Source organism: Bactrocera tryoni, chromosome 4 (genome assembly GCF_016617805.1).
Source record: "Bactrocera tryoni isolate S06 chromosome 4, CSIRO_BtryS06_freeze2, whole genome shotgun sequence".
Classification (NCBI taxonomy): domain Eukaryota; kingdom Metazoa; phylum Arthropoda; class Insecta; order Diptera; family Tephritidae; genus Bactrocera; species Bactrocera tryoni.
This window is the reverse complement of record NC_052502.1, coordinates 37,875,904-37,901,580: the sequence shown is the minus strand read 5'-3', so window position 1 is coordinate 37,901,580 and position 25,677 is coordinate 37,875,904. Positions and strand designations below refer to the sequence as shown.

The 25,677-nt window shown below is 35.3% G+C and overlaps 1 protein-coding gene across 1 annotated transcript; it reads right to left on the bottom strand.

Annotated features, from left to right (window-relative positions):
• Nucleotides 1-1,449: 1,449 nt before the first annotated feature.
• LOC120773879 lies at nucleotides 1,450-23,228 on the bottom strand. Its single transcript, XM_040103041.1, has 6 exons — nucleotides 22,986-23,228; nucleotides 4,696-5,046; nucleotides 4,505-4,631; nucleotides 3,397-3,540; nucleotides 2,131-3,330; nucleotides 1,450-2,045 (listed from the first exon to the last, which is right to left on the bottom strand). The coding sequence occupies exons 2-6, from the start codon at nucleotides 4,972-4,974 to the stop codon at nucleotides 1,918-1,920; spliced, it is 1,878 nt and encodes a 625-aa protein (XP_039958975.1). The 5' UTR covers nucleotides 4,975-5,046; nucleotides 22,986-23,228; the 3' UTR covers nucleotides 1,450-1,917.
• Nucleotides 23,229-25,677: the final 2,449 nt, after the last annotated feature.

Genomic DNA, 25,677 nt, shown 5'->3' with positions numbered 1-25,677 from the left:
GATCAAAAATCGAATTTTGGCAAGCCGAAAACAATAATTTTAGGTAAAATTCCAGACAGACAATTTGGTGTGATTTTTAGATTCCTTTAACCAAAAAATTTAATTCGGAAAGTTGAAAAACAGTTACAGCTGTTCAAAAATGAGTGAGAATAATGAAGAAATTCCCTTTATTTTGAAATTTTTATATAAAAAAGGGAAGAATGCAACGAAACCACCAATGAAATTTGGGAAGTTTACGGATATGCTGTATCAGTACGTGTAGCACAACAATGGTTTGCGCGCTTCCGTTCTGGAAATTTCGATGAGAAAGATGCACCTCGCTCTGGTCGAGCTATCCTTGAAAAAATCGAAGAAATTATGGAAAAGATTGATCAAGACCGTGATATAAGCAGCCATGACATCGCTAAGGAACTTAACATTCATCATCAAACGGTTTTGAACCAATTAAAAAAGGCTGGCTATAAAAACAACCTCAATGTTTTTGTACCATACAAATTGTCTGTGAAAATTTAATGGACCGAATTAACATCTGCGATTCTTTGCTGAAACGAAATGAAATCGAACCATTTCTGAGGCGAATGGTAACCGGAGACGAAGAGCGGATCAAATACGACAATAATGTGCGAAAAAGATCATGGTCCAAGCGTCGTAAGGCGCAACAAATGTTTGCAAAGCCAGTATTGACGCCGCGAAAGGTTATGCTGAGTGTTTGGAGGGAGTGGTAAGGAATCATTGACTATGAGCTGCTCCTGCCTCGTCGAATGATTGATTCTACATTTTACTGTCAATAACTGATGAGATTGAAGCAAGCAATCGAAAAAAACGATCAGAACTGATCAACAGAAAGGGCTTCGTCTTCCATCAGGACAACGCTAGACAACACACATCTTTGATGACTCGGCAAAAACTGGGAGAGCTTAGCTGGGAAGTTTTGATACATCCACCGTATACCCCTGAACTTGCACCATCGGAGTACCATTTGCTATGGTCAATGCAGAACTCCCTGAATGGAGTAAAATTGGCTCCAAGAGAAGCCTTTGAAAATTACTTGTCGCAGTTTTACGCCGAGAAACCAGAAAAGTTTTACACTGATGGAATAATGTCTCTCCCAAAAAAATGGCAAGAGGTCTACCAAAATGATACATATTTGATTTACTAAAGTTCTTTATAAATATAAAAGAAATAAATTGAAGTTTGATTAGAAATACAAAAATAATTTTGCGACCACCCAATTAATTTCAAAATTTGTATAAGAAATTAGCTTACTTTTTTTTTTTTATTATTTTGCTTAATATTTACTTTTTTTGATATGGAAAAATTCTGTTCAAATATAGTATTGAACAATAAAACAATACTCCCAAGAGGAAAAGTGGTTTTTCGTAATTTTTATTAAATTATACTCTCTATAATTATAACAAATTATTTACAGACTTAAATTAATTACATAACAATATTTCAATAATAACTAAGCGTCTTCGCAACTACATAAATACTATATACAATTGATCTATAATAATAACACATAGATTTATACTATCATATAGTTGTCTATAACATTTTCTTAACCGAAAGTTTATCCATTAATAAACGGACATTAGCTGACATTTAAAAAAATAAATGTTTACAGGCTTATAACTGTGAATTTACGTATATCAGTATACACATTTTTGGCGCGAGCAAAGGCACGAATACGCGAACACCCGAGCTGAGCCAGACCCTACAAAAGAGACTTGATCTTGATCTAAGGAAATTGTCTACAAATGATTCTCTAGGCATAACGGAGAGCTGTGGGTTATCGCTTTCACTTAACAACATACACATAGTATATAAATGTTTATGAGCTAATGGATAACATTAATCGTGGTAGGAACGATACAACAATGGCACTTAAATTACACGTATGCTTAGGAATATTTTCTAAGCTAGCGTTGGCTTCTTCTTCTTATGCAAGAGATCTTCAATTATCCACAATGCGATCGCTATAATATTAAGACCATTAAGAACATGCAAAGTAACGCCATAATCGGTGGCGTCACGTATAAGACCTGAGGGTAAAAGGTAAGAGAGAGAGAGAAAGTAAGTTATATATAATTTATTTTCTTTAGTTTCTTTTTAATCAGTTCAACTCACCAACAATTGGTCCAAATACCAGCGAGAAAATACCGGACATGAGCAATTGTAGACCCGCCGCGGCCGGTAAACGCTTCAATGGCACATAGCCGGGAATGATGAGAAGTGCAAAGATTGTGCGGAATGCCTTGAAAAGGCCCAAGAAGCCAAAAGTCGCGATCAACCAATAGAACGAACGGCAGTATATGAGAAAGACGCGCCCCAAGCACATGCCCAAGATGCCGATAATGAAGAAATTTTTATTGCTCAAGGGTATCTTGGCGGTCAGCAATGGCGTGAGGAAACGCAGTATGACATCGCACACACCCAGGCAAGACATAGCGACCGCGATTTGTGTATTTGTGAATTTGAAATCGGAAAGAATGAAAGGCGTTAAGATGGCGAAATTGATTTCCACGAAGTTGATTATTGTCATGCCCATTGCCAAATTGACATATGTGAAATCGCGCAACAAATCCAAATCGAAGAATATTATGACCTTTTGTAGGAAAGGTAGTTTTTGGCGTGCCTCTTCTTCTTCATCTAGCATTTCCTCTAACGTCTTTTCGGGCGCTAAGTAATGTTCTTCCTTCTCCGAAAATTGTTGCGGCTGTTGCTTGTACTGCACGGCCACTTGCCCCTCATCTAGATGCTCGAGTTTAGTGGGCAACGCCATATTCATATGCAAGTGCTCGAGCTCATCCTCCTTTATACTCTCACTGGTCGAAAAAGAGCGCTGTTTTCCTTTGCCAGCGCCAACGCTGCTTAAACGGCGTAGTTTCTGCATTTGCACGCTGTCGCCAGTGCTGAGTCGATGCCGTTGGCTAAGCGTATTTATGGATGTGCGCGAACCGTACCAGCCGTCATTGGCGCGTGCCAAACTGTGCGTGTCGGGTTCGACAAATTGTTCCGGCTCTTCCTCTTCAAAGTGCTGCGAGACCGGGCGTAAGGACTCTGTGTCGCCGCTAACTTTTTTCACATGCCATTGCACGGGTTGGAAGATCAGTGAGGCGGCAAAGTTATGCAGCGAGAGCCCAGAAAAGATTAGCACGGTGCCTTTGACACCCACAGCTTGTGTGAGGAAAGTGGCGAGATGTGGCAACATAATTGGACCCATGCCAGCTACACCGAACTGATAAGAGGTGGCAGTGCGTCGTTTCACTTTGAAGAAAGTGTTAACAGCCATCGAAGACGCCGATACCATGAGACCACGACCGAAGGCTAAATGACAGATGTACTTATGTATGTAAAAAGAAGTTTTAAAATTTTTGAATTGCAAAAACTTACCGTAGAAGAATGAGAAGGACATCAAAAAGAAAAGGAATGATTGAGCGAATACTGACAAAAACATGCCGATGAAGATGAGCGTTGAACCGCCGAATGCGACTTGGCGATATGTAAACCGTCTGAAGAGAGGTCCATTCAGTAGACCTATAAATAAAAAGTACTTAGTAATGTAGACCATGAAGTCATCATAGACACTCAGGATTTATGAGAAAATCAGTGTAACATGAAACTTTCCCGAGGCACTCCCGCTAGACCCTGAACAATGTCCAGGACTCCTTATTGGTTATTCGCAGATAACTCCTATATCTAAGGTGATCAGCCCGGTTGCGTAGAGCTCAGCACAGGACCAAGCGCAATGAAGAAGAATGTTGTAAAAATAACACAATCGATCCAAGGTGTTCCCTTTTTTAACACAATTCAACCAGCCAAAGAAGACAAGTCAGTCAACGCAACCTGTCTTCTTGCTTCACCAAGAGCTGTTATCTTTGTAATGTTTTGGAAACCAATGGGGAATGTTATAATGCAAAAAATTCCCCTGAATATAAGTACCTAGAGGTGAAGAAATTATGAAGCTAAAAGTAAATCGACTTGATTTCTTTCAGCAAACCACACCCTCTTGATATATGAAATGATCCAAAGGAGAAGTTCCCATATTCCACAAAGCACTATATGTGACCTGGTCTACGAAAAGGGGTCTAACGTTCGAAAACTAGTTTTCTGGGAAAAGCTGTTAAAAATAATCGTCAGTTTCTCGTTATCTCATTAATTTTTCTCCTTTTTTTTGACACCTAAGCCCCTTTTCGTAGTCTAGGTCACATATATAGACCTTCTGAAGTCACATATCCAAATCTCGATATTTTTTTAGTTTTTATTCTACATAACAGCTTTCCTGCTAGAATCCACCACTAAAATACAATATACCGAAATTTGGTTGGGGTGATTTTTGAAAGATTTTTAAAGAAGTAAGAAGCTAGTAACACTCCAACAAATAATAGATGAAGTCTTACTTGACTCAAAAAGCTCCCGACATTAAAAAAAAGCATCGTAAACTGGTACTCGCTCCTCTCTTTCGATTCAAAACTATTGACACGATCTCAACAAAACCTACCTGTTAATGCGGAGACGGCAATCTGTGTATTGATAATAGTCGTCAACTGTGAGCTGGTGATGCCAATACCGTACATATAATCTCGGAAAATAATGCCGAATTGTTGGGCCAAGCCAAATGTCACCAACTGCAAAGAGCACCCTTAAGTTAAATAGATGCAAGAAAATATTTCAAGTAAGCCAAATACTTACCACAGCAACGCCGCTAGCGACGGTGACCAGCCAACCCCAACCACCATCGGGCGCTACGAAATCATCGCCCAGATCACTTTTGTCGCGACGCTTCTTTTTCGGTTTCTTCTGTTTCGTTGCATGGGCATCGGCAACTGGGGTATTATAGGTTTTATCAAACGTGGACTTATCACCATTTATTGGTATTATTAACTTGGTCAGATGTGGCGAAGTGGATCGATCATGTATGTGACCATTGTGATTGTTATTATTTTGATTTATTGTCGTTTCTTGCGCCATCTTTGTTGCTGTTTGGGTTTTATGACGGCTGACTATGCCGACTTGTCAGATATTTCACTTATAAATTGCACACTAAGTCAAATTAAAACAAAACGGAAACGAAAACGAAAAACTATGTCAACTTTTGGTTAAGATTAAATTTATCATTATTGTTGTTTGAAGTGAGCACTTGTGATCGAGCCACGCGTCACGGCCAACACAATTGAAAAACGAACGCGAACGAAACACAAAATCTTTATCCGCGTCATAGCGTTAATAAATAACTTTGAAGTGTGAAGATAAGCGCAAACATAACCTACAAATGAATTAAATTCGATTCAATGGCGCTGAACTAAAAAAAAAATACACTTGATCTGGAGTAATCGTTTTACTTTGTACAATAAACCGCATTCATTGTAAAATTCAATTTTAAAATATTTATCAGTTGACTAAACCCTATCTTCTGCTTCTCGAAAGTAGACTTCTTTGCTGCATTAACAGACCCAAATTATACAGCCTCGAAGGCATTCAATACATTAAACCAGATAAGCTTGATAGAAAAACACACAATTCCTTAGAAACACTAGATCGACCCCAACTTTCGTAAAGCAATGAAACAAAATTGTCTAGGCCGTTCATTGCGCAAATTATAAGAGAAACATTGAAAGGGTGGAACCATACAAAAATTGGTTCAAAACAAAAACGAAAACAAGAAAAAAACGTTAACTTCGGTTGCTCCGTTCACAAATACAAAAGATTCCTTATAAGAATTTCATTTTGATATTATACTGCAGTGATTCGATCTGTACGACTTTTTTTTAAGGTTGTTTATTTCTTTAGGCAATAACCCATGCCAAATTTTGGGAACACAACTCGTAAAATGAAAAAGTTTTCCATACACGCCCTTGATTCCGACCGTACAGTTTGTATAGCAGCTATTAGCTATAGTGTTCCGATTTCGGGGAATCCGCCGAATTTGCAGCTTCTTGGTGAAAATAGAACGTTTGCAAATTTCAGATCAATATCTCGAAAACTGAGAGACTAGTTCGCATATATACGGACAGACAGACGGACGGACGGGCAGACAGAAGGACATGGCAAAATCGAATCAGGTGGTAATGCTGATCATTTATACATATATTTTTATTGGCTTCGTTCTGGGTTTTACAGACTTCATGGCAAAATTATTATACCCTGTTCACAGTATACTAATTATTATTACTCTTTATAACGATTGTATAAGTTGTAATCTGGATTTTGGAATTATGTAATATCACACCTAGTACTTAACCCAAAATCTTATTACACAAGGTGCTTTCCAAAGTAGAAGAAAAAAAAGTCTTTTTGAATCTAGCGCCCCCTGGTGGCGCCATCTATATGTCGACTACTGCGTTAGAATCTACTATCTTTATCGATTGTCCAGTGAGACATGATTTCATGACATTTCATCGATTGGAAGTGAAGTTATTGCGTTTTAAGTGTCAATATGTTTGTGTTATCGGTGCGAAAATGAGCTTCGAACAAAGAGCCAACATTAAATTTTGTTTTAAAATTGGTAAAACTTGAACTGAAACGTTCCAATTGATAAAACAAGTTTATGGCGATGATTGCCTATCCCGTAGCAGAGTGCACGAGTGGTTTCAGCGTTTTCAAAGTGTTCGTGAGTACATAAATGACGATCAACATGTGGGCCAATCAAAATCCGTGATCACCGGAAATTCCGTCTAAACTGTGCGTGAATTCATCAAAAATCAGCCGAAATCATGGAAAGGTGTGTGCACTTTTTGTTCCGCACAAATTGACTGACGACCAAAAATTGCTCTGAATTCAAAATTCGAAGGACGATTATTTGACCAAAAATCACATTTTAACCATTAACCACTCTCCGTATTCACCTGATATGGCACCGTGCGACTTCTTCCTTTTCGGAAAAATGCATTTGCTCATGAAAGGAAAGCGTTATGCAGACGTTGAGGCTACTCAAAAGGCTTGCACCGGCATACAGGCGGTCATACCGGCCAACGAGCTAAAACACTCGTTCGACATGCTTTTGGGACCGTGCAAAAAGCTGTACTGAAGCAGAAGGAGACTACATCTTTTGAATAAAATAAATTTATTTTGCCGACAAAACCAATTGTTCTGTTTTTTTTTAAGTCCTGTTTATTTTGGAACGCACCTTGTAATTATAGTCTCATATATTCAGTCAAATTGTATACAAAGTTTTATAAACATAATATGTAGAGTCACTTTCTCATTGGATTTCTCAAAAAGTTTTCGATAGTCTGTATTGCAATTAACGATTTACGGACTCTTAATCAGTACAGTCAAGAATTAATGTTGGAATATCGTGACACGTGGTAGATGGATAGATAGTTTCATTCCTCTTTTAGAGCTTTACAAAGTTCGACAACCGAAATTTTACCGACCAGCTTTTATCAGATTATGGATATTTTACGAATTGCGAGTTCTATAAATTTTATTAATCCAAAAAATCACTCAGGGTCGTTTTCTCAATGTCTGATTAAGCGCTTTTCCAGAACTTTATCAACAACATGTTCAAATCCACGTTCTGGATGACCTTCGACTTCTTCAATTGATGAAAATAAAATTTTGTCGGATATTTTGGATATGAAACGCATTCTTGCATGACTCGTCCCAATAGAGCTGAATTTTTTTTTCAAAAAGAATACCATAAACAGGTCTTTTTGGAAATGTTTGATCGTGCGAATTCCGATCCCACATTCATGATGAGCATTGTAACTTCAAATGAGACATGGGACAACTGGTAGGTCATTATAGAGAGAACTACACATGTACAGGAGGAGAAAAAAATGCGTAGTCATTGAACCATTAGTATCCAGGTAATTACTGCAGCAAATTTGAAAAATGTAGTTTTGAGAAAAACGCGTTTAAAGATAAACCGATGGAGGGGATTGAGCTGATTACCTAAAAGGATTCCAATTCAAAGCCTTATGAACAATTTGAAATTTAAGTATATTATCGAAATCGATTTTTATTAAATTTCACACTAGGTGTGCCCCTTACTTGTGAAATCCATTGTGAGTTTTATGCTAAGCCAATGAGTTTAAGTTTAATAATATGTTAATACTCCAACACTTTACGGTTAACTTAAAAATTACTGAAATTATAAAATCACTTATTACGGTAATTTAGTATTTTATATACTTCAATTACGACCTTTTTAACACCTATTAACTTGTGTACCTAGGTTCAGCAAGAAATTCCATGCAAACATGCTAGGCTAGTAACCCCCGAGGCATTTTTTACTGATTAGCATGAAATCGGTAGGTGGTGATAATTTTTTGTTCAGCAAACAAGTCAGCATTGCCATTACAAACATACATACGTATATACAAGTAAATGTACATAATTAAGTGTGTAAGTAAATAAGGCTAATATGAGTCACACCACAATTTAAGCTTTGTCAAGCTGTAGTAGTTTTGTATATACATACATATGTATATATGTATGTATAAGAGTATGTGTGAAAATTTGAAAAATAATTACGAAATGATGAAATTGCTATTTATCGTACAATCGTAAGAGTATGGGGAACCCAATGGGCTTAAGACCATTTCACTATCAACAGATAATTATCGATATCGCTTTATATATAAAGTTATGTACATACATACATATATATGTATAGCACATGCAACTGTTGCGGTAATTATTGTGCGAATATGTCCAATATATCAATGTCAAATTAAAATCCAGCCTTTTCAGAATGAAATTGCTATAAATTAGAATACTTTACCCCTTTTGTCATAATGCGCCAAAAAAAAATTGGTCAGCAGACATTTATGTAAGCAAATGAGGAGTACCGTGAGGCGACTATTTGAACAATTTAGTTATGTGATATGGAAAAAGCGTGACTTCTTTTAAAAGCAGATAACCGGAGGCACATTTCTATATAGGTATGGTTTATATTTATACTATAGACGGCGGCGAGGCCATCAGTTTGAAATCTATATCGTATACTTGTATTATATGCGAATGAAATTATCATTTGAGTACTTTTTTTATAAACTCAAATGTGACTTTTTTGTCTTTATATATATAATGATATACTATATATAATGATATACCATACTACAGAATATTTAGATATTATATACTTATATAATATATAGTATATAGGTAATGTGGTACTGTGATAAAGAAGTCTTAAGGAAGAGTTCCAGAATTGTTAGACTTAAACTTATTCATTAGAAATTGATTAAATTAGAAGTAATAGTAGGCAGATTGAAAGATTCAAAAGTTTTGATGAGGGGACTCCTTCAAACGACTCGTCTGTGATGAGATACCTTTTCAACAGCCTTTTTTTTTTTTGAAGATCATGCGTGAGTTGTGTCAAACTGTCACTTTATTTTTATTCAGTATTTTTTTCTTTTAACATGGAAAGACTTATGCCTGAACAATACTTACAAATCGTTCAACTTTATTACGAAAATTCTCGTTCTGTAAAGAATGTGTTTCGTGCGCTTTGCTCAACTTATGGTCAACATAATCCGCCTACTGACCGTACTATTCGCGACACCATCACCCATCTTGAGACCCAGCATTTATTATTGGATAATATTCGTGCGAAAAGACCGCGTCCACCACGCAATATAGCAGCCGTAGCTGAGAGTGTACACGAAGACCGTGGAGAGTTGATTCGTCGCTGTTTGCAGCAACTCAGACTGACGTATGGAACGACTTCGAGCATTTTACGTCGAGAACTTAAATTGAAAGCGTACAAAAGACAGCTTGTGCATGAACTAAAGCCACTCGACCTTCCCAAGCGGCATAGCTTCGCTCTGTGGGGTCTTGAAAAGTTACAAGAATATCCGATGTTTTCGAGCCAAATTTTGTTTAGCGATGAGGCCCATTTCTGAATAAACGGGTGTATAAACAAGCAAAATTGCCGCATTTGGGATGAAGAGCAATCTGAACAGTTTCAAGAGCTACCATTTCATGCAGAAAAAAAACGGTTCGGTGTGGTTTGTGAGCCGGTGGAATCATTGGTCTATATTTCTTCTAAAATGATGCCGGTGTGAACATAACCGTCAATGGCGACCTTTATCGCACCATGATAACCGACTATTTGATGCCTGAAATTGAAGATTGTGATCTCGGCAACATTAGGGTTCAACAAGACGGTGCCGCTTCTCACACATTACATCAATCAATGGATTTGTTGAGAGAACACTTCAGCGAGCAGATAATATCACGTTTTGGGCCGGTCGATTAGCCACCAAGATTGTTTGATATCACACTGTTACACTTTTACCCGAGGGGATATGTAAAGTCTAAAGTCTATGCGGACAATCTCGCCTCGATTCAGGCCTCGAAGCAAAACATTACGCTTGTCATTTGTCAGTTACCAGTCGAAATGCCCGAACGAGTCATCGAAAATTGGTCTCAATGGATGGACTATCGGAAACGAAATATTTGAAAGAGATAATCTTCAAAAAATAAATGCCAAATAATGTTCTTTCGAATGATAATAAACATTCCCCATTAAATTTGCAGTCTCTGTGTTTTTTTCTTAAAAAAAAAAGTTGGGAACCTCGGTCATTTCAATTCTAAAAGCCAAAACTTAGCTCAACCTCTCTCGTATTCAACGATGATGTGTTCAAGTACAGATTAAGTTTATTAGTAATAATTTTAGAAGCAATTTTCACTATCTATATTTGACTATGTAAAAAGCTTGCAAACAAAGAAATTATGACACTTTCAAGCTCGATTTAGTTCGATGAAATAGACGCGTGTTGCCATGACTAACACCTTGTTAATCGCTTCTATAAATAATTTTTAAAGCCTCTAGGGTCATAAGACTGCTTTTAACGTATTATTAAGTCGGCTAAAAGCAAGTGTATGTGTATAGATTAAAAATATATGTACATACATATATAACGATTCGGTATATACTAATCGTTATATATGTATGTACATATATTTTTAATCTATACACATACACACTTGTATATTGGCTATATCACGTAATTGCTGGAAAAATTTCGAGTTAGCGCTGCTAATTATGTTACCAGCACCGTAGTTGTCTGATAAAATATCACGACTTAATTTGTTTTGTGAATAAAGATTGCTGATTGTTTGTGCACATATTAACTGTACAAATGCTTCATTGTGCGTATTGGAATTATTAAGGTGTACAAATTTATTTTACATGTTAACAAATATTTTTTCTGAACAAATTTCGTTGACATTTTGGCGGTTCCGCTTATTTGTTTACATACCTAGATACTTATCTGTATGTAATTACTACCTTTCTTTTTGTAGAACGTAGTTGCCGAAAACACAAAAATAAGTCCATTTTTGCCTGTATTTATATGTAACAATGAAAAATCATATGTGCGCAGTGTGTCAGTACATATTAAAATTTGTATAATTATAGCCAGCGAGCTCTTATTTCTCAACAACGTTAAGATTTTTCCAACCCTTACCTTTAACCCTTGGTTAAAAATCTTTCCGCATGCCATTTTTAAAAGCTTCTTAAAAGCAAACAAGATAAAAACACCTCAACGTTTTCTTCGTGCTTGTTCCACACTTTCGAAGACAAGGTTTGGGTTGCATACCTTTTGAAATCCAGCTGATCGGGTGGGAAATAAATTAAAGGTCTACAGATTTTTTATGGGTACAAAGCGCTTTGTCGATACTTATAATCTTATTATTGAAGTATTTTCTGGTTGCACAAAGAACCGATCATAATCACTTCAAAAGTAGACCGATAGGGACAGCAAACGACGCCATATTTTTCCCGTTCTTTTGACAGTTTTCTTCAGTAAGGTTTGCCATTTCATCATGGAAAGATTTACAATCCAACAACAAGCCTCAACTTTAAGAGCTGTACGTCCAATTTATGGTCGTCATAATCGTCCCTCTAGATCAGCAATTGAGCGTCTAGTGGTAAAATTATAATCCATAGGCGTAGTACAAAATATTCCCGTTCCAGTGAGGAAAAAAGTGCACATAGTGTGGAGAATATTGCTGCCGCCAGCGCATCAATTGAGGAAGACCCAATTCAGTCTCTCAAACGTCGTTCTCAAGCATCTCTTTGACGTCGTTGTGGCAAATTTTACGAAAAGATCTTTGTCTACATCCTTACTAGATCAAATTGACTCAAGAATGAGTCCACATGACCACCAGAATCGTCGTGTGTTCGTGAATTGACCTGGTCAACAACTTGAAAATTATCCGAATTTTCATCGAAAAATCATCTTTAGCGATGAGACTCATTTCTAGCAGAATGGCGTTATATGCGTTATTGGTCAGGCAGCAATCCCCACGTACTTCGTGAGTCACCATTGACTTCGATTGCATCTCGAAAAAATTACGGTTTGGTGTGGTTTATGGGCCGGCGCTGTCATTGGACCGTACTCCTTCCGTGATGATCAAGACCGGCACATTACTGTGAATAGAAATCGCCAACGGCTCAATGATAACCGAATATGTTTGGCCGGTATTGAATGATATGAACTTGGCCAATATGTGGACGGCGCCACAAGCCACTGAGCGATTTTCGTTAGTAAAAAATTATAGCAAAATGTCTTCGGGGAGTGTATTTCGGCTATCTGTGAACTTAATCCACCATTGTGCGAACTGCCAGGTTTGCGATGTGGAACTAGAAATTCCTGAACACGTGATTCGTGACTGCTCGGCATTCTCTAGATGCAGCATTAAAACTCTTGGTTCTATATTTCCAACTAGGGACCACATCGCCTCAATGGTCCCAGCAAAATCTTAAAATTTATCAGAATGCTGGGTGTTTAAGAGTCCCTATGACCTCAGCTCGCCTTACACGCCTCAATTTTTTTCTAATCCTTTCTTACTAGTTTTGTAATATGTGAGAGAGGAAATAATTCCATCACATTTTCAACATTCAACGAATTTATATATGTACATCAAAGGGTTTTCTAAGTTAAAACTAATGAAGGAAGTAGGCAATAATATATTTCATAGATATCTCCAGAAGAAGTTAAAGCCTGTTCAAAGCACATTCCAAGGGCCACAAACAATTTATTTATAATAGAGACACCTGAATATTTCTAGCTCTTACTAGATATCAAATACAAATGTTATTACCTAATCTAAGTACTATATATACTCTGCATACTGCACTAGATGATGATGCGCATACGTGTTTTTCCACTTCATAAAAACACTTAAAAAATGACTACCGCATATAGTGATTCCGAGCCTTGATATGTGTCTTAGCACTACAATAATTATTTTAATTAATATTGCACTTAGCGACTGGAAGAATTTTAACTAAGTAGAAAGGGTAGTAGTTCAAATGCCGTGAATAATACGGTGCTAAGGTTTTAAATTTCTTATCAATTGCACATTAGACGTAAATATTTTGAACATTTATTATTATTGTTATTTTTTATTGAAAAAGAAAAGTTTTCGACAAATAACTGAAACTATTCAACGAAAGTTGGGTTGAACAGCTAACCCTAATCTTAATTCAGTGAAACTAAGTAATAAACAATAACATTAGACAAAACCTCCCCGCTCGGTGGCGAGTACACACAGATGGCGTGACATATAACTGATTAGAAAGAGTTCACTTGTCAAAATATTTGCATACGAGCGCTTATAAGTTAAATTGGTGCACTGTGCCTGGGCCTATACTCTCCAGTATATAACGGATGATCCACGTAGAGGTACTTTTTTCAATAGCCTTTTTTTGACAGATCACGTGTGAGTCGTGTCAACTTGTCATGTTATTTGTGTTCAATATAGTTTCATCATGGAAAGACTTACGCCTGAACAACGTGTACAAATCGTTCAACTTTATTACGAAATTTCACGCGCTTTGCTCAACTTATGGTCAACATACTATTCGCAACACCATCACCCATCTTGAGATCCAGCACGCAGTGAATAAAATATAGCAGCCGGAGTGGTGAGTGTATATGAAGACCGTAGAGAGTCGATTCGGCGCCGTTCATAGATACTCCGACTGACTTATTGAACGACTTGGCGCATTCGAGCATCGAGATCTTAAATTGAAAGCGAACAAAATACACCATGTGCAAGAATTAAAGCCGCACGATCTTCCCAAGCGACATCGCTTCGCTTTATAGCTTCTTGAAAATTTGCACGAAGATCCGATATTTACCAGACAAATTTTGTTCAGTGATGAGGCCCATTTCTGGCTGAATGGGTATGTAATCAAGCAAAGTTGACGCATTTGGGACGAGGGACAACATGAAGAGATTCAAGAGCTGCCATTTCATTCAGGAAAACCAACGATTTGGTGTGGTTTGTGAGCCGGTGGCATCATCGCTCCATACTTCTTCAAAAATGATGCCGATGAGAACGTAACCGTCAATGGTGACTCTTACCGCGCCATGATAACCGACTATTTGTTGCCTGAGATCTCGACGACATTTGGTTTAAACAAGACGGTGCGACTTCCCACACATCGCATGAATCAATGGATTTATTGAGAGAACACTTCAGTGAGTAGATAATTTCACGTTTTGGACCGGTCGATTGGCCATCACGATCGTAGGATATCACACAGTTAGACTTTTTTCTGTGGGGAGATGTAAAGTCTGAAGTCTATACGGACAATACCGTTTCGATTCAGACCTTGGAGCAAAACATCATGCGTGCCATTCGGCAGTTACCAGTCGAAATGCTCGAATGAGTCATCGAAAATTTTACTCAGCGGATGGATGAAATGAAAAATAATGTTCTTTTGTTTGATAATAAACTTTCTCCATTAAATTTGAAGTTTCGCTGTTTTTTTCTCTAAAAAAAGTACGAAACCTCGAAATGGATCACCCTTTATAACCGTTTAATTGTTGGTTATGTTGAATGTTAGAACTTCCACTCGCATATGGGCCATATTAACTTATAGCTTTCGTGTTATACACATGTGCAAATATAGCATCCAATGCAAAACAAAAGCTAACGGTTTGTTAGTAAAAAAACTAAAAAACTAAGATAGTCGTACCTTGAGAAGCGGTCCAGAGTATGAAGGGCCCCATGACAGTTTTGTTGAATAGCAATATAATCGCATAAAATTTATTTTCTGAGAGAATTTGTATTCAGATCTCAAATGTCTAAACAAATATTTGAACCTTTTGAAACATTTTAAGTATTCGTATTATATACCAATTTTATAAGAATTTGACGTCCCTAATATAGAATGAGTACATATGTATGTAAAGGCATATGTTGGGAATATGCAATTTTTTGAATTTTGTGTTATATTATATAATCATATATGAAGCAGTATTTTTAAAATTGAACGAGTTATGTAACAGTAAAAGCCATGTTCGATTCGCAACTCCTCAACTCGTTTTGAGTTCGCTTCTCTTATCAAAAAATTTGCATCTGCAAGCAACAATAAAGTTATCCAGTTGACCACAAGAGGGTATGTTGACTGAATAACAGTTACCTATTGATTTGTGATTTAAGCCAGTTGTAGTTTATATTAATGATAAAGCGTTACTCTCCAAGGTTTGACGAGTAGAAGACAGTGAAATGAGCATACCATCGATTTTATTAATTTTTTTTTACATCATGGGTTCTTTGCGAAAAACATGAAAACTGGTATTCGGGAATTTTAGGTATTAGGTGATAAGATATGGTGGTTTTAATATAATCTGACCTGAAGGAAGTGTAAACCTAAACCTAAAAACTTGCCTTTTCAAAAGTCTCGAATCAAGACACTGTTGATTACTTTTTATGATTCGAAGAATATTGTTCACAAAAGAGTTTCTTCCAGAAGGTCGAACTGTTAATGTAGAATACTATTTAGGTTTTCGTTTGTAAAAAAGAATTGGTCATGTTAGACTTGAATATCTGGCTGATGTTTGAAGCTTTAATTTAGTAGTTTACTAGTAGAGGCTAACGGGCTAAAAATCGGTTAAAAGGTTTCATTAACTATAGGCATGCAATTCCAAAGTTAATATTCAGAGAGGAGATTATTGCAAATAAATACATAAAAAGAGAAGATAATTCGGAATGATCGTAAAATGAACCCGATCGAGATAATCGACATTCTACCATCAGAAAAACCTGTTGGACATATCTAAAACAAAATTCAAACCAGGGACGCTAAAAACGAATATAACACTCTCTTGCTGTTGGAAAGGAATTCAATAAAAACGAAAGGCAAAACCAAAACTGAGACATATTTCGAACCAAAATATCAATCGCATTAGAATAATTCTATCTAAAATCGCAATAACGCTATACTTGGTATATTGTTATCATTTATTTATCTTTTAAAACAATAATAGCTTATTAGACTGCTTAGACCAAATATTTACAATAACAGTATTGCCAAGATAAGAATGTTTTTCCGCTTTTTATAAAGAGCACTTAAGGTTTCAGCAGAATTCTGTTACATGAGCTATCAATGACATCGATCTCGCACGCATATGCACCATATAGACAAAGCCCCACAAGCCAGCTGTCTGTCAAGCAAGTCAATAAGACTTTCCTGAAAGAATTTCCCTAGCATGCGATCGAAAGTGGGCTACGTAGTCTTCAGTATCAAGGCCAACGCGTGGATCACATAATAACATGCAATTAAAATGCAAGATTATAAGAAGAAAACAATTCTAGGAGACGAAGTTCAAATACGGTAAATGATAAGAAACCTGCTAGGCGGACCAATCAGCGAAGTATGCAAAGAATAAAACAGAAATGTTGCATACAAATGTCTTTTTGTATGTGTGTGTGTGTGTGTGTGTGTTAAAAACAATGTCGAGAAAAGAAAACCAACAATGTTAACAACCGAATAGTTATTTGATTTGTTATCAGCAAATAAAAAGGAAAGAAATAAAAACAAAGCAAAAGTCAAATCAGCGACGTTGAAAGTGGAAAGAACACCTGTAATTTTTTAAATATATTTTTTGTATTTTTTATACCCTCAACGGGATGTATTAAGTTTGGCACAAAGTCTGTAATGCGCAGAAGGAAATGTCAGATATTCTACAATCTCTCTATAACTATGTCCGATTGTATGTATATTTGTATATACCCGAACCAAACCCTAAATTTTTGAGATATCGATCAAAAATTTCGCACGTGGCCTCTATTCTTTAAGAAAGAATGTCATACACAAACTGACGGATCAAAATAAAGTCCATATATGCAAACTTTTTTTGGTTTACGAGGTATCTTCACGAAATTTGTTATGAATTATTATCGAAACTTGTTATGGATATGGTCGACGCTATCGAAAAAAGCTTTAAAATCTCCGACTACCTCAGAGATGTGGTGCGGAGCTACCTTAGCAGGAGAAAACTTCTGTACCAAACTAGAGATGGATCACGACAGACACGGTTACGTCAGAAGCAGCACAAGGCTCCAATCTAGGTCCAAATTTGTGGAACATCAGCTAAGACGCTATATTAAAACTCGAAATGCCAGACAAATCGTACTTAGTTGACTATGACATTACAGCAGGAAACACAGAAGAAGAAAAAAGCTTAATCAGATTCATGATATGGAAGCATGGCTCGACTCACACGACCTCCAGCTCGCTCCGGAAAAAACAGAGTTACTACTGCTAACAAATAAGCGCATCCCCTGGAAATAAGTATACAAACGACTACGGATATTCTTAGCACATAAAAAGCAGTAAACTACCTAGGCGTAAGACTGGACCCCAGACTAAACTTCTTGGTACAAATCCAGCACGCCGTAGGAAAGGCAGCGAAGATCAACATAGGGTGCCCCAGCAAAGTTATAGAGAAAGCTCATAATGTCGACGACAAGCAGCGTCCTATTATACGGAGTTAAGATCTGGGCAGACGTGCTTAAAAAGGAAAATCGGCGTAAAGTAGTGGCCAGAGTGCACTGCACTGTATGCCTTAAGGTTGCATTAGCCTCTATAACAGCGTCATACAGCGGTGCTATATTAGTTATTACCATTACCGCTTCTAGCATATGAAAGGAAAAGTCTTTGGGAGCTAAAGAAAATATCTGCAATAGAACCCATAAAGAAAGACACAATAAAAACATGACAACAAAGATGGGAGAATGAGAGTCGCGGCAGATGGACGGCCAGACTAATAAAAGAGCTGGACTTATGGACAAGCCATAAAGTCGATTTTTACACAACCCACCGTCTCCGATCACGGATACTTCAAAAAGTATCTCCGTAAAAGACCAAGTTGTCTAACAACTGCTGACAATTTAATCAGCGTCATGCTGGAGAGTGAAGCACACTGGGGGATTATCAAGAAATTCGCAGCAATATTGCTACGCAGCAAAAATCGGGACCTGGACGCAGGTACGCAGATATAAATCGCTCAAGGAGAAAATGGAACGCCACACTGATCGATCGTAATCAGGATAAAGCTCTTCTTATATCCTCTTATGCCAGATAAAATTATTATGAAGGGTATTATAGCTTCAGTGTGTGTGTGCATTCATTGGGCGCTCGTCGCGGTTTTTTATTGTTGTATTATTTTATTTTTGTTTTTAGTATTCATTTGTTAGAGAACAGACATACAGACTGCGGCCACTCTGATAAAATTTCAAGGGGATAATGCCGAGCAGAAAACTAGCGCGAGGCAACTATTGAGTTCCAAGAGGCGCTGAGAACTTGAAGTGTGTACGGAGGTATTTACGGACGATATAAAACTAATATTGTGCTTATAGTTTCAGATTGCGAACAACGATGCTTATCGAGTAGGCGGTGTGTAGGCGATTATCGCTCTTGTAAATATGTATATTCACAGGCACAGGCAAATGTATAAAAAATATGAAATAATTGCACATGATCGTAAAGCTTTGGAAGCGCGCCGCTTAATAAGATATTAATTAGCTGGTGATAAACGTGTAAGGCGCCAAAAACTCAGCGGAAGTGCAAAGTGCAGTGTTGCAAAGCCACAATTATAACAATAATTTTTTTTTTTTTTTGAAGATACAAAATCACATTGAAAATCACATCTATTTGCTATATGATAATTACGAGCATTTGTTTTGCTGATTTCACTTTTTTCGCGTATCTTTACACCTGTGTGAAATTCCACACGGCAAATCATTATTTATGAGTCTGGCTAATGGGCTGATTTGCATTTATTATACATGTTATAAGTATCGTGAGCACATGTTTATGTGTGCGGTGGTTGTGTGTATTCTTTATTCAGTGCTTGCGTCCATGTGCTGATGGATCATTCATTAATACCCGCCAAAGGGCTGTGAGGCGCGTACAAAGCGAAATACACCAAATTGGATATGTCACTTGATCGATCGGTGCCAACATAAATGGCAAAACGATTAGATGTTATTGCGTATGACATTACGCGTATATACCGTTATGTAACAGTGTATGTGAATCTGTTGTTCGCGAGTTTGATAATGAAAGTGTCAAAGCTTATGACGAGTTACTGTCATATGTTAAATAGCCTTGACGTGTTGGGTTGATTGAGTTTAGAACTATTTCACAAGTATTTACATATATTAAAGTAATTAGGAAATTAAACGAATTATATAACATGGTACCTATGAAATTCAAAATAAGGTAGTAGCAATAAATAGCCAATTTTTTACGTTTGCTTAGGGGGTTTTTAATTTATATCAAAATTTTTCCTAATGACACTGACTTTCATTAGTTTTCTTCTAATTATTTTCGTTTATCCAAAAATTTCAATATTCGGTTTATTTTTATAATTTTTGTAGCAGAATAATAACCACTTTATCAGAAAATTGTATAGAGAAACTGGCGAACATTTGAAATATTAGCCGAAAACCCAAAAAATCAAAATTCGCCAAAGGTGATGAAGGTCATCGCAAACGAAGCTAATAACAAGTGTCTGAAAATTCGATGAAGCGTTGGCATACTTGACTCAGAAGCCAATTTTGAAAGATATAATAGAGATTTATATTAAAAACAGTGTAAATGTACAGTATATGTACAAGGAAGGTTCCAAAGTAAACAGGATTTTTTTGAAACTAGCGCCCACTGGTGGCGCTATCTATATTGACTGAAAATTTGGGCTTACGAAAGGTGTGTGCATGGTTTGTTTCGCACAAATTGACTGACGACCAAAAATTGCTCAGAATCTAATCTTCGAAGGACATCATTATCCGATTAATTGACCAAAAATGACATTTTAACCATTAACCACTCCCCGATTTACCTGATATGGCACCGTGCGACTTCTTCCTTTTCGGAAAAATGCATTTGCCCATGAAAGGAAAGCGTTATGCAGACGTAGAGCCTATTCAAAAGGCTTGCACCGGCGTACTGGTGGCCATACCGGCCAACGAGCTAAAACAGTCGTTCGACATGCTTTTGGACCGTGCAGAAGAAGACTAATTTGAATAAAATAAATTGATTTTGCCGAAAAAACCATTTGTTCTCTATTTTTTTAAAGTCCTGTTTTCTTTGGAACGCCCTTTGTATGTATGTTTTTCACTTAAATTGTTCTTTGATTAAAAGCTTATATTTGAATGAGTGATTTTTCTGCTAATTAAATTTATTATTTTTTCATTAAGGCAATTAATATAGTTTGTTATTAGTTTTATTTATTAATTTAATTTATGTTTTATTTTCATATAACTTATTTGTTTAATAATTTTTTTTAATATACTGTTTATGGTATTCTATTAAATTTTATAACTTTTCTTTTTAGTATATTATGCATAAAAATATATATGTACATATATTTTTTTTTGGTTTCTATTTCGTATTTATTTTATTTAATTACAGACACTTTTTATTTAATTTTATGATATTTTATATATACATATATAATAATTAGATCGGAATTATTAAATGTAATTGCTCTTCAGATCTTTTTAATTAAATTTTTTTTTTATTATTAGGTATTAAATTTTTTGTAAAAAATATAAAAATTGTTAGCTTTTAATATGCATAAACTTTTATTATTTTAATTTCATATAATATATGTATGTATGTATGTACATATATTAAGTTACATAAATTTTCATTTTATTTAATTTTTTATTCAATTATATAATATTTTTTATTCATAAAATAGTTTTTTTCTCACTATCACTTTCTGTAATTTATTATTTTGTTTTAATCAAATTAATTTTTATTAAAGCAACCATTTATAAGATTTAGATTATTAATTGTTTTAGTAAAAAAATAAAAAAAAAATTTAATATGAAAAAATGTCATTATTTTAAGTTATTATTTAGTTACAATTTTTTTTTTCAATTATATATTATATTTTTCTTCATCTAACTGGAGAAAATATATTTTTCTAACTAATATTTTCCGAAAATTTATTTATTTTAATTAAATTATTTTGTTAAGCAGGAATTCCGAAAATTTCGATTATTATTCGACTTCGATTATTATTTTTTTTATTAGTTTTTGTTTTTTTATTTAGTTACATACATACATTTTTTTCAATTATATATTTATAATATTTTTTTTTTCATCTTAATAGAGAAAATACATTTATCTAACTAATATTTTCCGTAAATTTATTTATTTTTAATTTTTTTGTTAAAATAAAGATTTCTTAAATATCGATTATTAATTTTTTTTGGTAAAAGATATAAAAATTGCTTTTTTATTTTTAACGTTTGAATTTTCTGTATTACGTTTTTATACGAAATTTTAACAATCAAAGTATGACAATATCATTTTATTTAATTACTTTTATTACATTATTGTTTTCAGTTACTTACATTTATATTCAATTATAAGGCTTCTTATGCTTGTACATTTAATTTTTTCTGTTATAATTATTATTTTTTCCTGTAATTTTTTTTATAATTAAATTATTTAAAAACATAACCATTTATATATTTCATTTACACGTATTTTATTTGATTTATGCATATTTTTTATATTATTGGTTTATATATTTTTATTTATATGCATATTTATGTTTTATATGTGGCCAATTTTGTTAATTTTTTACTAAGTATTATTAACTTTTTATTTATTTTTATTTTTTTCCTTCTTTTTCTTTTTTTTTTGCCTAGTATTCGTTTTTCTTTTACTTAATTTAGAATAATCTGTGTTTAATTACAAAACTCTTTATTCAAATATTAGATATTTTTTATTTTTACATATGTATACTTTTTAGTTTTATTTTCTGCAGTTTTATTATTATTATTTTTGGAGTAATTTATTTTTTGCTAAAGCACGGATTTATAAATTTGTTTTTATTAATACTTCGTAAATGTGTTTGTGTTTATTAGCTTTTTATAATTTTATCATAAAAATATTTTTATTATACTTAAATTTTTTTCTGAATTATTTAGTAAATTTGTTTTGGTTTATTAGTGTTTTATAACTTTAATTACATTTTTATTCACTTTGGTTTAATTTTAAGTTGATTTTTGCATAATTTTATATTTATATAATTTATTTTTATTAACACTTTTATTGCAGCCTACGTTATTGTTTTCTTCCCGCTAATTTGCATTCCTCAACCTTTTTACAGTTAATTTTCGTAATTTTATATTTTTATTAATTTATATATACTATTATATTTTACATATATATACATATATATTATGTATATATACAAATATTATTTTTTTCATTATTATTTAAATTATTTCAAAAGTTTTATTTTATTTTATTTGTTTATTTATTTTTATTTTTTTCTTTCAGTTTAGTCTCTTTTTTACACTACCTTCTTTTATATTTCAATTTCAATAAATTGCATTCGTTTAATTTTGTTTTTCATTTAAATAAATTCTACTTTCCGACACGTGAAAAAATGTCAAGAATATTTTCTTAAATTTTTACGAATTTAATATTTTATTAGGTATTCTTATTTCTTCATTTCTTCACATTAATATTCACGTCCGCAATGCGAATGCCTTTAACAGTTTAATTATTCAGTTTATTGCATTCTGTTTTCTTCTAAATTCATTTCAATTATGACATTTAATACACGCGTCACACTAAACAACGATCACCACACACTGCTCAACAACAACAACAACAATTATTTGCATAATATAATAAATCCACAAACGATTTTTTCTCAGTATTTTAGAGTGCTATCGTTTAGTTGTAAGGAAGTAATTACATTTTCTGTCTGCTATCCATGCACAGCTCTATTTCAAAACGCGCGGCTACAAAATGGTTAATGCGCGACAATTATCTCAGCTTTTTTGAGCTTAGTTCGTTTCACAACTCGTCATAAATACGCAGCACGGCTCAAATTCCCGTCAAGCTTCTGTTGCCACCTAAGGGTTCCAAAATTATAAGCACATATGTATGTATGTGCGTGTGTGTTCACATCAACAAAACAACAACTTAACTGCTCGGCCGCTCGGTAGCAACTGAATGCTTTTAGCGCCAGAAGCGTTCGCACAACAGTTCGTCAGCCCGATCCGGCCCGCCCCTCCAACGAACCTAGCCCGGTGTGGTATAGTATAGATTGTGCAGTATTTAGCATTGATAAGGCATGGTCATTATCAATTTTTCATTACCAAAATAAGAACAAGTGTAAGGTGGCAATGTTATCAGTTTTCGCTCGGTGAGTGTGTGTGTGTGTTGTTGCGTTTACCTGAATTCACTATCACCGTTCTCAACCCCACCTCCCCGCCGGTGTTAGCTAACAAGGCTTGAAGGGCTTGTGCCAAATCATTCATTTTATATAAAAAATTATATAAATAAGCAAAATAAATAAATAATAAAACATTAACAAGTTAATATTGACCAAATGCATTTCAAAACACATTAACGGCATTATTATTTTAAAAATATTAATTCTGGTTATCAGCGGCAAAAAGTGCGATTCGCATTACTTATCGAGAGGGTGCGTGCAGCGAGGTCTTAAAATAAATATCTAACACTACAGAACGTAAACGCGCGCCGCGATCCGCGAAAAAGCGCGAGATTACTTAATATTTACACACATGCGTAGATACGTCTGCCAATCGAATATGTGAATATATGAAAACAAACACCGGCTGACAACCTTACATACGAAAATACATACAGTATAAATTGCAAATAAGTATGTATACAGACAATTTAGTATTTTCGTTTTATAAAAATTAAATTTTTCAAATAAATTTTTTTATAAAAACGATATCAAAAATCGGACTGCAAATTATATGTAGCGGTTTGTTGAACTAAAGCCCTAACATTTTTTTTCAGTTTTTACCCTGCGGGTACGGGGGGACACCCTCAGGGTTCGGGGGAAACCGAATATACCCGCAGCAAGACATGCCTGTCGTAAGAGGCGACTAAGATCCTGGCCACCAGTCCAGGGCTGTATGGAAGCTCAACTGGTCGTAGCTTCGGCTACAAGGTCAATACCAAAGACTTTAACCTGGTACCACGGGGAGCAGTAGCCCCTGGAGTTCGCTCCAGTCTGCTCATTGGGTTTGACCTTTTGTGGAGATTCGTGGTGGCTGTGGTTAAAACCCAAATCGCGGGAAGAACTGACTTTGTCAGTCGAATGTGGAGTTGCATTGCAACCGGGTGCCGGACCCAAAGTACGGCAGAGGTTTTAGATGGGCCTCGAGCCATACCAAGGTGGTTAGTGTGTCCATGCCACACTGCCAATTGGTACTGAAAATGTTTACCCAGTTTTCAGGGCGCTGATCGACGCATTGTATTGATCCGTTGTGCTTTTGAGCGCCGTGGAGTTAAGCTGTCGACAGCAGGATCCCACGTTAAACACAATCAGACGTTGTAAGTGTGCTCATTGGAATAATCTGCCGCCAAAAAAGATTTTTCCTACAAATTTTTAAACTATAGATAGGATATATAGAAAGCGCACACTCGTGAAGATTGAAAGAAAAAAAATTAATATCGGGAATAGGGTATGTTAAGTTTGCAATACCCAGAAGGAGACGTCTCAGACTCCATTAAATATAAATAAGTAAGTATATGGAGCTTATACAAAAAGAATGGCGAATTTTGAATTTTCGCGGTCTATGTGTATTCGATTTTCGATTGTTTTGTTGTTTTATGTTGGTACTCAAATCCCTAACATTTGTTGACAAAGTCGGCCTCTTCGAATATTTATTATTTTTGCCTGATGCTTCGTTTGGACGCGTTATGGTTCGTTTTCGATTTTTGCTTATTCCAATAGATAAAAAAATTTGTATAAAATTTTGTGTGAAAAACAAAATTAAGGGCGCAAACGCTTTTCGAATGTAAATTGTGACACATGATGAAGCTATCTTTGACAAAATTAACGTTTATCGATGGTACAAAATGTTCTCAGGGGGTCAAGAAAATGTGAACGATAATTTTTAACCAATAATTTGGGTATGGGTCAACTCATCGCGAAGTTTACGCCAAAAATTGCCCGCTTTCGACAAAAATAGAGTCGCGTTGATATTGCTCAGGAGATCTTGGACTCACGCCCGCGACAATCCAGATCTGTTCAAGAGGGTCATAACAGATGACGAATCATGGGTTTATGGTTATGACGTGGAAATGAAAACTTAATAATTTTAGGGGAAGCTGTCCATGAGCATAACCGAAAAAGCGCGCCAAGCGGATGTAGAGGTTTTGCTAACAATTTTATTCGATTGCAGAGGTCTTGTTCATCTTGAGTTCTTTCCAAAAGTTCGTACGATCAATAAATAATATTACCCGCAAGTTAATTGCAACTTGTGCGAAGCAGTCCGCCCGGTTTAGTGGATAACGTCCGTGCTCACGCATTTTTGCTTGTGCGCCAATATTTATTTGGCCAAAAACAACACATTAGTGATGCCACAGCCACCATTTTCCCAAAACTAGCCCCCTGCGACTTT

What these genes read in the sequence shown, in the direction of transcription:
- LOC120773879 (XM_040103041.1), bottom strand. Translation starts at nt 4,974, where the DNA reads ATGGCGCAAGAAACGACAATAAATCAAAATAATAACAATCACAATGGT. An exon ending in TCGCTAGCGGCGTTGCTGTG is followed by an intron (nt 4,632 to 4,695) that starts GTAAGTATTTGG and finishes TGCTCTTTGCAG; the next exon opens with TTGGTGACATTTGGCTTGGC. An exon ending in GGTATTTGGACCAATTGTTG is followed by an intron (nt 2,046 to 2,130) that starts GTGAGTTGAACT and finishes TTTTACCCTCAG; the next exon opens with GTCTTATACGTGACGCCACC.